The sequence below is a fragment of the Pteronotus mesoamericanus genome, unplaced genomic scaffold (assembly GCF_021234165.1).
Source record: "Pteronotus mesoamericanus isolate MK-2021 breed Mesoamerican mustached bat unplaced genomic scaffold, CSHL_Meso_final contig_124, whole genome shotgun sequence".
Lineage (NCBI taxonomy): Eukaryota > Metazoa > Chordata > Mammalia > Chiroptera > Mormoopidae > Pteronotus > Pteronotus mesoamericanus.
The window spans coordinates 4536486-4549196 of NW_026555051.1; the positions used below are offsets into that span (position 1 = coordinate 4536486).

Here is a 12711-nt window from a genome sequence, read left to right on the forward strand (position 1 = left end):
TACATTTTACTTATAATTAGTAGTAGTTTACTTTCTGTTATGACTCCACATGTATACAGTACAGCATGAAGTATGGATGCAATTCTAGTGCCGTCTGTTCCTCCTCATTTTCATTGGAAGTTTCATATCTTTAAGCTTCCTTTCAGAATTGTTTTGATTCAAGTTTGTGAGAAAGGCTGAATTAGATGGAAAGTGGCTTTACAAGAATTATTTTAAAATTAGTGTTTAAAAAACAATATAAGAACTACTGCATCTCCAATTCCACCTCTCTAATAAAGTAACTTGCAGTTTGTTTTTTTTTCCAAGTCTTCCTACTTATAGACAGCACATAAATGTTACTGCAGTTACAATCATAACACGTACACATTGGACTTTGAATATTTTCACATTATTTCCAGCTTACATACATTATTTATATCCAAATTTAATCTCTCATGCGCCGTCCTGCAAGTAGTTTAAAATCAACGCAATACAAAATAGTGTTATGCGGCTGAATTCTCACTTAAGTTTGTAAAATATTTTCGTGAAATTATAGCGCTTGATCCCAACTTATTTGTAGTGCTCATTTTTCCTTTTGTCATTGTAGTGGCGAGTAGTAGAATCTGCAACCCCAGAATACGTCACTTTGGTATAAGGATTATTTTAAGATGAAGGCAATTGAAAAGAAGCAGATAAAAGAAAAGCTCTTTACGATTCCTCTATTTGCTTAAAAGAGTATGTAAATCTTTAAAGAATTCCCTACTTATCTCTCTACCAGGAAGGACAAAAGTGATCATTGAAGACAATTTTATACCCATCATTAGCCTGGAGACTGCACAGGAGGAACCTACATAACAAATTTTACTAAGTGGTCCTTATCTACCATTAGTTTCTCATATATTTGCCTTCCCATAATTTGATGTCTCTAAAGATTTAAGGTCCTTTTCTTTTTATGACTTCCGTAAAAATGTATTGTGCCTTTGTTTAGATGCTTTATAACCGGTTCTAGCCACCTTTGTGAGTGATTTATCCATGAGCGCTCTTGTACATATGATATACATATTAACAAACTTCTGTAAATTTTTCTCTCGTTAATCGTTTGTTACAGAGCCCCAGCAGAAAACCTGGACCAGTAGAAAAAAATTTTTCTTTCTTACAATCTTTAACTGTCCAAGTATTACATGTATTTTTTCTAAGAGGTTACTGATAAACAGACTTCCCCCCTCAATTCTTTTAGACATACGGGAAGGGGAACTAGGTTCTGTCATTTGTACACAGATGTGAGAGGAGAAACCATTTCAAGTCTTTCAAATGCTTAACACAAAATACATATTTTTTAAATTACCAGGAACCCAGTTTAATGTTCACAGAATTTAAAGTAAGCAATTGTTTCCAGTATGTCCCCAAACTCCCTCGTTTTAATAAAAACAGACTTGTAAAACTATCAGGAGGGTATGCAGAGATTTGAGGAAATCGGAGTAAAGCTGCTCTAACAGACCATTCTAAGCAATCTGAGTAAACCACAAAGCGGCTCATAGCCCGGCACAAAACGATTTAAAATATCCGGATTCTGCGCGCCTGGGGCTTACGTCCCACTGGCGCGTGGCATTGTGGGATTTGCAGTCCCATCCCGCATCCCGTATTATAGTCAACAGTTCATCCAGGGCTCGGAAAAAACTCGGGATTGAGAAGGACCGCGATTGGGGCGCCTAGGCAGAAAGGGCGGTGTCCTATCTCCTCCGCGATCGGCGAGCCTGAGCGCAGGAAGGAAGCGAGCCTCAGCTCCACGTCGACCTCAGCAGCCGAGACGCACACGCTCTGCGTCATGGCGGGCTGAGACCGATGATGAATTCCGGCGTGCATGTCCTGGTTGCTGTGTCACTCTGCCCGCTCGGCGCGCCCCTTCCCTGCAGCCCTTACGCACGGGCTCTCGGGATCTTCCGGTCTCTGGCCGCCTCTCACCTGCAGGCCCCTCTCCCGCCGCCTCCATTCGTACACCCAGCCTCCCCTGCGGACTGATTTCGCTTGGTGTCCGGCCCCGGGTGCGGGACCGACGAGGGCCATGGCGAGCGGCGCCGCCAGGTATCGGCTGAGCTGCTCGCTCCCGGGCCACGAGCTGGACGTGCGAGGCCTGGTGTGCTCCTTCTATCCGCCGGGGGCCTTTGTATCCGTGTCCCGGGACCGCACCACCCGTCTTTGGGTCCCGGACAGGTGAGCGCTGCGAGCCCGGCAGCCGCCTGGCTGTGTTGCAAGCTTCCTTCCGCGTGTGGGAAGAAAGTGACCCTTCCCTGTTCTGTCCTGCTCTCTCCCTTTCTTCGCGGCCTTGATTCAGGTCTTCCTTGCCTCCCCATTCTAAGAGCTCTGACACTCTGGACTCGCAGTGTCCGAAACCAGTACGATTTGGTCGGAAGAGCACCCGATTGGAACAAACAGATCTACGTTTCTGTCCTAACTTGACCACTAGCGAGTGGGTGACCTTGGCCGAACTTTATCTTTGGGGGCTTCAGTTTTTGGATAGTGATTTCCGATGTTTCTTTTAGATTGAAAATTTATTAATGCCTGGTGCACCCTCCTACTAAATGAGGCAGTGTGAAGGCATCCGCCATGTAATTGAACTAAGAACCTCCCTCCTACCCCCAGTATTTGCTTCCTTCAAGTTCGAGAACCTTAGTTCTCAAAAATTGCATTCCAGAAAGTTGCTTTACCTTCTCTCGTCCAATTCAGTGTTTCTTAATCCGGGGTCTGTGGTGGGCTTTAGATGGAGGGGATGAATGTTTTATGAATGTGTGGGGGATGTGGTGTTTTCTTGAGGAGAGAAAGCCCATTCATTGACTTCTAACCCCCCTTCAAAAAAAAAAAAAAAAAGATTAAGAAACAAGATTAAGCTCCAGTCAAAATCTAGTTCAATAGCCCAGGCCTGATTTGGCTGATTGCAACACGAAACTTAGGACCTGGAGGACATATCTCAGTTCAGAAAGAGAAAAATTAAGATGAGTTACTTTGTTAGCCATCCATCAAAGGTTTCACTCAGAGTTTGGGTGATCATCCGTCAATTCAGATAGCTAGAGTGCCTCCTATTTATTTGGGATCCTGAAGAAGAATAAGAGGACAGAAAAGTTTTCTATGTTTATAGAACTTGATTACAGTGTGAGAGGGAAGATGGATCAAAAAACAATAAAAATACATATTTGGCACGAGTACTGTGAATAAAACAAATACTGATATAGAGTTGAGTGGAGAAAGATGTGAAGGAAGCGGCTCTGAGGAGTTGTTTGTTTGTTTGTTTGTTTTCTTTTTTTAAGTTTAACACTGGGATGGAGCTTGTCATGGGAGCAAGAAATGAGGAAGGTTGAATTGGGAGAATCCTGTAGGCCATAGGAACAAACATATCGCGTTCCCCCCCGCCCCCATTGAGGAAGAAGAAAGCCCTTATATGCAGAAGGGAATGAGCTGTCAGGTGGGGCAAGTCTCTGAGGGCTAAAGAAGAGAGTTAGTAGTTAGAATCCTTTAAAGGGTTTCCAGCAAGGAGCAGTATGATTTGATTTACCTGTTGAGAATTTTCTGCTAGCTGCTGGTGAAAATTTGGTTGCCAACGGGTTAAAGTGGAAATAGATCTGTTTGGCAGCTTTTGAGTAGTGTAGCCAAGACATGATAGACTAGACTAGGGATTTTGTATGTACAGCAAACTCCTATATTGAATTGGATGAGAGAACTTCTAAAGGTCTCTTCTAATCTGTAATATTACAAACCACTTAGTAACAGTAATACATAACTTTTTGTGTATTATATGCCCAGTGGGCAATAAACATTGCAGTAAGGAATAGCTAAAGGGGATGCCCAGTTGTCCTAGTGGAATCCTGTCAGTAAACTTTCACATGTGTGTGAGTATTCTAGGTTGACAAGAACTTTAATCACTGGAATGGTTGCATTTACCAGGAACTTGAGGAACTTTGAGCTGCAACAATCATCTACCTGAAAACTGGTCCTTTTCATTGAACTCATGTTGTCTTTTTGATTTTCTTTTTCAAAATTGATTTATTTATTCACCTAACTGATTGAAAGCCTGCATTGTGCCAAGTGCAGGGCTAGGTGATGGATGGTTAGAGAGACAAGATAGATAGCATTACCTCCCATTTCCAGTTGCTTAGGGTAGAGCACCTCATAGTCAGTGGATGATGAACCTCTGAGGCATTTCGAACTGGAGTGACTTGACCATACTTTTAGTGTTATAAAAGTGTCCTCAAGACTGATACCCTTTGTATGTTAATGCAGTTAATGAAGTGCTGTAAATGTTTGGAGCTAAGTAGTAAATGAAAATTGCTTTCTGTAGGCTTCTGGGTCAGGGTAGTTAGTGTAGGGATGGCCGGGAAATGATGGGTGATTTAGTTTTAGGGAGGCAAAATAATTCTAGGATAGACTAAACTAGATACCTCATCTTTCACAAAAGCCATTGAGAACCCAAGAAGTCTCTGGGACTTCTGAAGGTCCTTCAGAAGACATCTTCTTCCTTTTTTGTTGTTGTTGTTGTTGTTGTACATTAAATTGAACCAGTCAGCATGCCACTTTTTGAGACTGCTTCAGACCTGTATAAGTCTGCTTCAGTTAAATTGGATTTCTCAAGTCTCTCACCAATTACTGCGCAGCCTTTGGAAACTACCCACATTTGAAAGACGCAACCTCAGATTTCTACATTGTGCATTAAATCTTCTCTGACCATGCCAAGATCTTCTAAACACTCAGCACTTTGGGCCTGTAGTCATATAGTTCTATGGGGTTTGTTAAGAAATCTGCCAGTCCCTTCCCACTCCCTATTTCTCTTTCTTGGAGGCAAAATTTTCTTCTCTTCACTGCCTATTTTTTATTTGACTTCCCTATCTATGTATATAAAATGCTGTACAATCTTGTGCTGCTTAACTAGGTTGGTACATTCTGAGGAATGTGTCAGTAGGTGGTTTTGTTGTTGCGTGAACCTCAAAGTTCACTTATGCTAACTTAAATGATACAGCCCACTATACTTGTAGGCTGTATAATGCAACCTGTTGCTCCTAGGATACAAGCCTGTACAACATGTTAATGTACAAAACAACATCAGAGTAAATCAAGCACAAGGGAAAATGGTACACTTCAGAGGAGCAGTCAGCAGGCGTTACAGAAAGCTCCTGCAGTGTAATACAGCATTACTGTTTTACAGCAGACTTATGTTAATAAGTAGAAAGAGTACAGTCTGACATAACCATAAAAAGCATAGTATAGTAAATACATAAATCAGTTACATGGTCTTTTATTATGATGGTTGAGTACATAGTTATATGTGCTGTACTTTTATACAACTGGCAGCATAGTAGGTTTGTTTACACCAGTATCACCACAAATATGTAATGCTATGACATCACTAACAAATTTTTCAGCTCTATTGTATGCTTATGGGACCACCATCATATATGTGGTCCATTGTTGACAAACACTATGCAGCTCATGACTGTATTGCTATTTTTTTTAAATATTTTATTTTAGGTATTTTATATCGTTCTTATTGTGGAATATGAGAATTTAGCTCTCTACCTTCTACCAAGCCCTATCACATATGCACTCTTTCTAAGCCCTTAAATTAATTTAAACTGAATCAGTATTTTGTAGTTCTCCAGAGTCTGTACATAAGCTGTGAAATTTTGATAACTTTTCCTCAACAATTTTATGATCTCCCTGTAGCTACTAATTGCCTTGTTTTTTTTCATTTGCTTTTCTTCGTTATATTTGCTTAATTTTCTGTGTATTTACCACTAACTTAACTTTAAATTCATTGCTAATTGTCTCACTCAAGACCTTTAGACGTATTGGATATTTTACAGTTTCATTTTTATTTTAGTGAAAACTGACCTGGTCTGTCTGCCTGAGGTACACAACTAATCCAGAGGATCTCCCTTTATTGTCACCTCCTCGATTTCCTTTTGGACCTCTTGTGTTGGATTTCTGTTATTAATTTCCTTTTACCTTCTCTTCCTTGGTTTTCCTCTTTGATTGAGCACAGTCAGGAGCCTTACTGGAGCCCAGCCTCCAGGACCTTTTTGAAGTACAGTGCATTGATAATAATGTATCAAGACCTTGCAAGTCTGAAAAAGATTTTCTAATGCCTTGCTGCTTGAATAATTTAAATGTTTGTAGCATTCCAATTTCCAAATAATGTTCCTCCACAATTTCAAAGCCGTTGCCCCATTGTATTTTAACCTCCAGTGTTACAGTTGAGAATACTGAAGCCATTCCTATTCTAGACCTTTTATTTTATTTTATTTTTTCTGTACAAAAAGCAGTCAATATTCGTCCATTGTTCAGGACCATTAGTGGATCCTTTTAATATGAAAAATCATACCCCATAAGTTCTGGAGCATTTTCTTATATTAATTCTTTGGTTTCACCCTCTTCATTTTCTCTTGGCTTCTTTTCTGGAACTTCTTATTCAGATATTGAACTTGTTTCTAAATTTCTTTTTTATTTGCCTCACGGTTTTGTTTTTTGGATTTTTTTTCCTACCTTGTCTCAGAAATTGCCTTGACTTTTTGTGAAATTATGTTCTTGTTTCATGGCTGAAATGTGATTGTCTATTTTTAAGTTACTTTCTCGTTCGTGGTGTGTTTCCTCCAAATTGGTTTTTTACCCCCTCCCTATTTGTTTTGGTCCCTGAATTTCCTGCTGGAGGAGGCTTTCCCCTTGTGTCTGATAATCCTTACTCTGTGCTCCCTGTTAAGGGTGGAGAGCTAAAGAGCTCCTGGGAAGCACTCTGCTCAAGGGTGGGGCTTCCCAGTTGTGAGCTTCCCTGTAGGATTATCTGGATTATCTAGCTGGACCTTTTCATTGGGTTGATCTGCCTAGAGGATGACTGCCTGGTCTCCAGGGTTTTGTTTTTAGTAGCCTTAGCCTCCATTATAAATGTGCATGTTCCTCATACCCAAGGGCTCACCTTTGCTTTGTGTCCCCACAAAGACTTTAACCTTTCTGATGAAAAAGTTCTAGAATTTTGCTGGGTGCAAGAGGGACATTTGTCTGGTGGAGGTGTCTGGCTGCTTTTTTTTTTTTCCCTTAATACTTTAAATACTTCTGATTGATTCAAGAAATACATAATCCTTTCCATATAGAATAGTGTGCTGGGAACTTGAGAAGATAAAAAGAAGATGCATGTCTGGATTCTGCCAATAAGAACTTAACAGACCAGTAGGAAAGATGCACACAAACATCTATATTGGGAAGTGTTAAGGGATACACATAGGTAGATTTAGTGGTTTACATAATATGGACTTTTTCAATCATGTGCTATCTTTTAAATTTCTTTGGGCTTATTGATAAAATGGTTTCTAAAAAAACATTTTATAAAACCCACCAAAATGAAGTGGACAAGTTAAAAATAGCTACTACCAAATACCTTCTTTTGAGGATTTTTTTTTTTTCATATGATTCACTTCTGACTGATTCTGAAGACTTGCAACTAGTTTTCCTTATTGGTTTTACTTCCTGCCTTTTTTTGTCCCCGTTTTTAGAGGTACATATGTAGTGCTGCTAATTCTTGAGATTTTTGCAATTCATTGGTAGGTTAGGTCTTTATTTTCCCTGCTGCCTACATAGTTACATACATACATACGCATATATCTATATGTGTATATAGATATTTTTAAGGAAGACATAAACCCACAGGCTAAGAAGAATGAGAAAAAAAGAACAAGATTGTAACTTTCAGTGCTGAAGCTCATAGAAAAGTAGTAAAGGTCTTGGGAGACATGAGAAAAATGAGTTCTAAGCAGGTAGCAGGAAAAGTAGAGAACCAATTTACCAATGAATCTTCAAAGGGCTCAAGAATTAGCAGCACTACTTGCCTCCAGGAATGTGTCTGTACACACATGCAAACATACAGACATACCAGGTCTGTTAAAAAGCCCAGCCATTGTTAACCAGTATGGTTTCCTTGGCATCAGTGTAACCTGGCAGTTAAGGAGAGTAGACTGGAATATGCATGCATGAACAATGACGACTTCACAGGATGGGTCAGTGGGCGCAGTAGGTGCCATTGAGTGAGCACGTATACTGTGACCATCGCATTCAAAGTGACTGAGGGAGAAAAGCAATGAATCTGCATCAAATGTTGCATTAAGCTTGAACATTCCTCCCTGGAAACTATTCGGGTGTTTCAGAAGGCCGCATCTCTGGGCAACTGGTCATTGGCAGCTTCATCACGACAACACACCCGCTCACGCATAACGTCTCATGCAGAGTTTTTTTGGTGAAACAAAATCACCCAGGTGACTCAGCCCTGCTACAGCCCAGAATTGGCACCCTGCAACTTCTGGCTTTTCCCCAAACTAAAATCACCTTTGATTTTAGTGAAAGTGAAGTGATTTCAGACTGTTGATGAGATTCAGGAAAATATGGCAAGGAAGGTATTGGGGATTGGGGGAGCTGTTTGAGGTCCCAAGGTGCCTACTTTGAAGGGAACTGAGGTGTCATTGTCCTATGTACAACGTTTCTTGTAGCTATTTCAGTGTCTCTATTTTTTGTATTATATGGCTGGATACCTTTCTGGACAGACCTTGTATATTGTTTTAGTGGTGTTGAGGAGTGAAAATAGATGAGTATGTTCAGTTTTTACACAGGAGTCTTAATGTCTTTATATGTACTTGTCTTATCTATTTCAACTAGACTGGAAACTCTGATTTGCTTCAGAGGGATATAAATTTTTATATCCCTCTCATCAACTAACTGCCTTCCATGTAGTAAATCATAATCTGTTGTTTGACCTGCTATGGAAGGCAACAATGCTAAGTGACTGACATATATAACAAATTGGTAATCATTCTAATCCATAGGAAGTTGATGTGCTGTGTCCCTGGAGCAGTCATTTATACATTGCTGTACTAGTTCCTTTAGTTTGCATATTGAGAATGATTGATGTTCTATGTACATACACACACTATACTAATGAGTACTAGCTTAATGTTGCATACTGTGAAAATATACTCACTATCTATGGTTAAGGCTTATTGATAGAGGATTCTGTTACCCTAATCACATGAATGTTTCACTTCACCTGGGATTTCTTTGGGTCACAGTTACTGAGAAGTAGAAGTGAAGATAAAGGATGAGGAAAGAGCTTAAGATATGTTTCCCTCCCTTTTCTTCCTTGTTCTTCCTGTTAATTAACATACTATTATCGATGGAAACCTAATTAAACTTTTCCTAATTTGATGTAAACCTTTGTAGTAGCTGATATAAATTAGGTATTAAATATTTTATTTAAAACAATAGATACTTGACATAGGGTGTACTTTCTATAATAAAGTTCAACCTAGACACTAAATGAAAATGAGTACTTTGGTACTATGTCCCAGGCTAAGTTAAGGAAGAGACTGTGCCTTATTTGTTATGTCTTTCCAGTCCTAACAGGGGCTTTACAGAAATGCACTGTATGAGTGGCCACTCCAATTTTGTGTCTTGTGTATGCATCATACCTTCAAGTGACGTATACCCCCATGGACTAATCGCCACTGGAGGAAATGACAACAATATTTGCATTTTCTCACTGGAGAGCCCAGCACCACTTTATATACTAAAAGGTCACAAAAATACTGGTGAGTATAGCACTTTAGTGTTTTTTTATTTGAAAAAAATTCATCCTTTTGAAAGTAAAATTTACATATCCATTTTCTCTGGTTTCTATTATGTTTGTTTACCTATAGCTAATTGGCTTGATAGTAAAAATCTTTTTGGATCAACATTGTTCTACAAATTCTGTTACAGCTTTCTGTAATGCTCAGCAGTTTTTCATGCTTATACAGGATTGGGCAAAAGTAGGTTTATGGTTATAATAAAAACAGTACAATTGATTAATAATAATGCCTAAATAAACTCTGTTCCTGTACTCACAACCGTAAACCTAATTTTGCATACCCCTGTATATTTAAAAAGTAAAGCATTCAGTTATAAAAGAAAGAGGCTGTATAACTTTGATACACTTGGTGATTTTGGTTTTTTAGCTATTTTGTGAAAGGAACCTACTCAGGAAAACAGAGTGTTTCTGTATCTTCTGACTATTTTATCTGTATTTATACAGCAAATTGAATGCGTTTAGAGCCCTGGTATTATTTTTAAAGAGGAATGCTTTTGAATATTCTTTTTTTGTGATTTATGTATACTATTTCTGACTCTCCTGATATTCCCAGATTTGTGAATGGCTTAGCAGCTCTTTGTTATAAAATGTTACGCTTAATCAGTGCAGTATGTGTCCTTATTTTGTAATGTCTCTGGAATACTTGAGGACATATGTAAGCAAATAGTATGGCCCATAAACATTTTAAATTGAATTTCTTTGAGGAGTTTATGAAATCCTTTGTGTGTATGTATGTGAAATCTTCAATACAGAGTGATACAGATTTTTTAACTTTATCATATAACTCTTCAATATATACAGAAGTAGAGACAGTAATTTATATTGAGTTATATATACACCCATATCTAGTAGGGAATAATGATCTCTTCCCACGTATTTTACATTGCTTCAAGGGTTATCCACATAAGCTCTATCTTGTTTCATCTTTCCTCTCTTCCACAACATTATTTTAAAGGAAAATTTCAATATGCTGTTTCATTTGTAAATACTTCAGTATGCAGCTATAAAATAGGATTTGGGAAACTTTTTCTGAAAAGAGCCAGATAGTCAATGTTTTAGGCTTTACAGGTCATATGGTTGCTTTCACAACTACTCAGTTCTGCCATTGTGTTCAAAAACAACCATTGACAAATAAATGAATGAGCCTTTCTGTGTTTCAATAAATCTTTATTTATGACACTGAAATTTGGAAGTTATATAATTTTCACATCAGGAAGTATATTTTGATTATTTTTTCCTAACCACTTACAAATGTAAAAACCATTCTTAGTTTGTGCACTATACAGAACAAGTGGCTCACAGGCCATAGTTTGCTGGCCACTCTAAATGATAAGGATTCTCTCTCTCTCTCTCTCTGTCTCTCTCTCCCTTTTTAAAGAAAAACAATATCATTATCATAGCTGAAAAAAAACAAAACCTCACTTTTTATTATCACATATCCAGTGAATGTTCACATTTACCCAGTTATCTCATAAATGTATTTTTATAGTTTAGTGACCAAAGGAAAGGTCCACATGTCTGTCTTTCAATCTTTCAGTTTCTTTTTCCGCCCTTTCCATTTAAAACCAGCTTATTTTACCTGTAGAATTTCCCACAATCTGAACTTTGCTAAATAGAGCCTTTTTTGTTCCCTTTAACATGTTCCTTAGTACTCTGTATGTCTTGTAAGCTATTAGCTAGATCTAGAAGTTTGACCAGATTCAGATTCAAGTTTTTAACATGAATACTTTATAGGTAGTATTGTGTACTTTTGTGTTGCACATTAAGAGTCACATGATACCTCTTTTTTGTGATGTTCAGATTGATCAGTGGGTTCAAATGTTGTGCACCCATTCATTATAAAATTTCCATCAGTCTTTTATATGCTGATTTTTAACATCTGTTGATGGTCATTGCATAGATCCAATATTTCATTAATATTTTCAAAATGATTATACTCTAATTCTACTGTTATTTCTGCATTTAATAGCTAGTGTTTTTCTATATAGAACTTTCCCACATCAACTCTTTGGTTATCATGTGAGTGTTTCCTTGCCCCCTCTCCCACATCTCTTACTGAGTTTAAAAATGAGTTGGTTCCCCAACATCTATTTTCTTTTCTTTTTGATTCTCATACTGTCTTGTATCTGGCCATTGGAATCCTCTTAAATTGGCTCCACTGACCAGAGAGTAAATCTCCATTTTCTGCAGTGGGTGAGGATGCACTTTCCTGATACTGTAGGCTGAGAGGAGAGATCTAGTGTTCCACTCTTTGTTATGTAGACTTTGACTCATTTTAATTTTTTAAGGCCTCTGCTTAGCTCCATCCTTCATGAAACTGGATGGCTCCATCGACACTGAGTCTCATAGTTGTGGGCCCAGTCACTGTGCTTCTGAATTTGTCTCTGTGGGTGATTAAATTATAACCTTCCTCCATTTTGCTAAGTCAGTTATTTTATTTTCAGTTGTCTTCGTCCTTGTAGACTAATACGATTTATAACATTACTGTGAACAATCTGCCATTTTTAATGAGAATTCTGGGGTTTTTTTGTTTCCATATTTTTAGATAATTTTTCATTTATAATTTTTAGCCTGTATAATTTTACACCAATAAAACATTTAACTAACCATTCCATTATTGAACTAGTGCTTGGCTCTGTTTTTCTGTCATTTTAACTGAAGTGAAAAATATCTATATTAATAGCATTTCAAAATCATTTAGCCCTGGTTATGTAGCTGAGTTGGTTAGAGCATTGTCCTGATATGCCAAGATTGCAGGTTTGAGCCCCCAGGTCAGGGCACACACAAGAAACAACCAATGAATGCATAAATAAGTGGAACAATAAATCAAAATCTGTCCATCTCTCCCTCCTCTCTAAAATCAATTTTTAAAAATTTATTAAATCACTTAACATTGTCTTCCTATGTAGTTTCTTAGGACTAGAAGGGGTTGTACAACCCACTTCATCCTGTTCCCTCTTTCTGCAGCTGAGGAATCTAAGGTTAAGTAATGTCCTCGTGGTCAGACCACTCGTAAGTGGCATCCCTAGTACTTGCATCCAGGCAGTCTGACAGCAGAGTCATAAACACTGTACACACTTCTG

General features: G+C 38.3%; 1 protein-coding gene across 1 annotated transcript in view; it reads left to right on the forward strand.

Annotated features, from left to right (window-relative positions):
- Positions 1 to 1805: 1805 nt before the first annotated feature.
- Positions 1806 to 12711, forward strand: part of PLAA (phospholipase A2 activating protein) — a 35129-nt gene continuing 24223 nt past the window's right edge. Inside the window, exons 1-2 of the mRNA XM_054588132.1 lie at positions 1806 to 2190; positions 9397 to 9590. Coding sequence (XP_054444107.1) covers positions 1841 to 2190; positions 9397 to 9590 — 544 coding nt within the window. The 5' untranslated portion in view covers positions 1806 to 1840. The remainder of the gene's footprint in view (positions 2191 to 9396; positions 9591 to 12711) is intronic.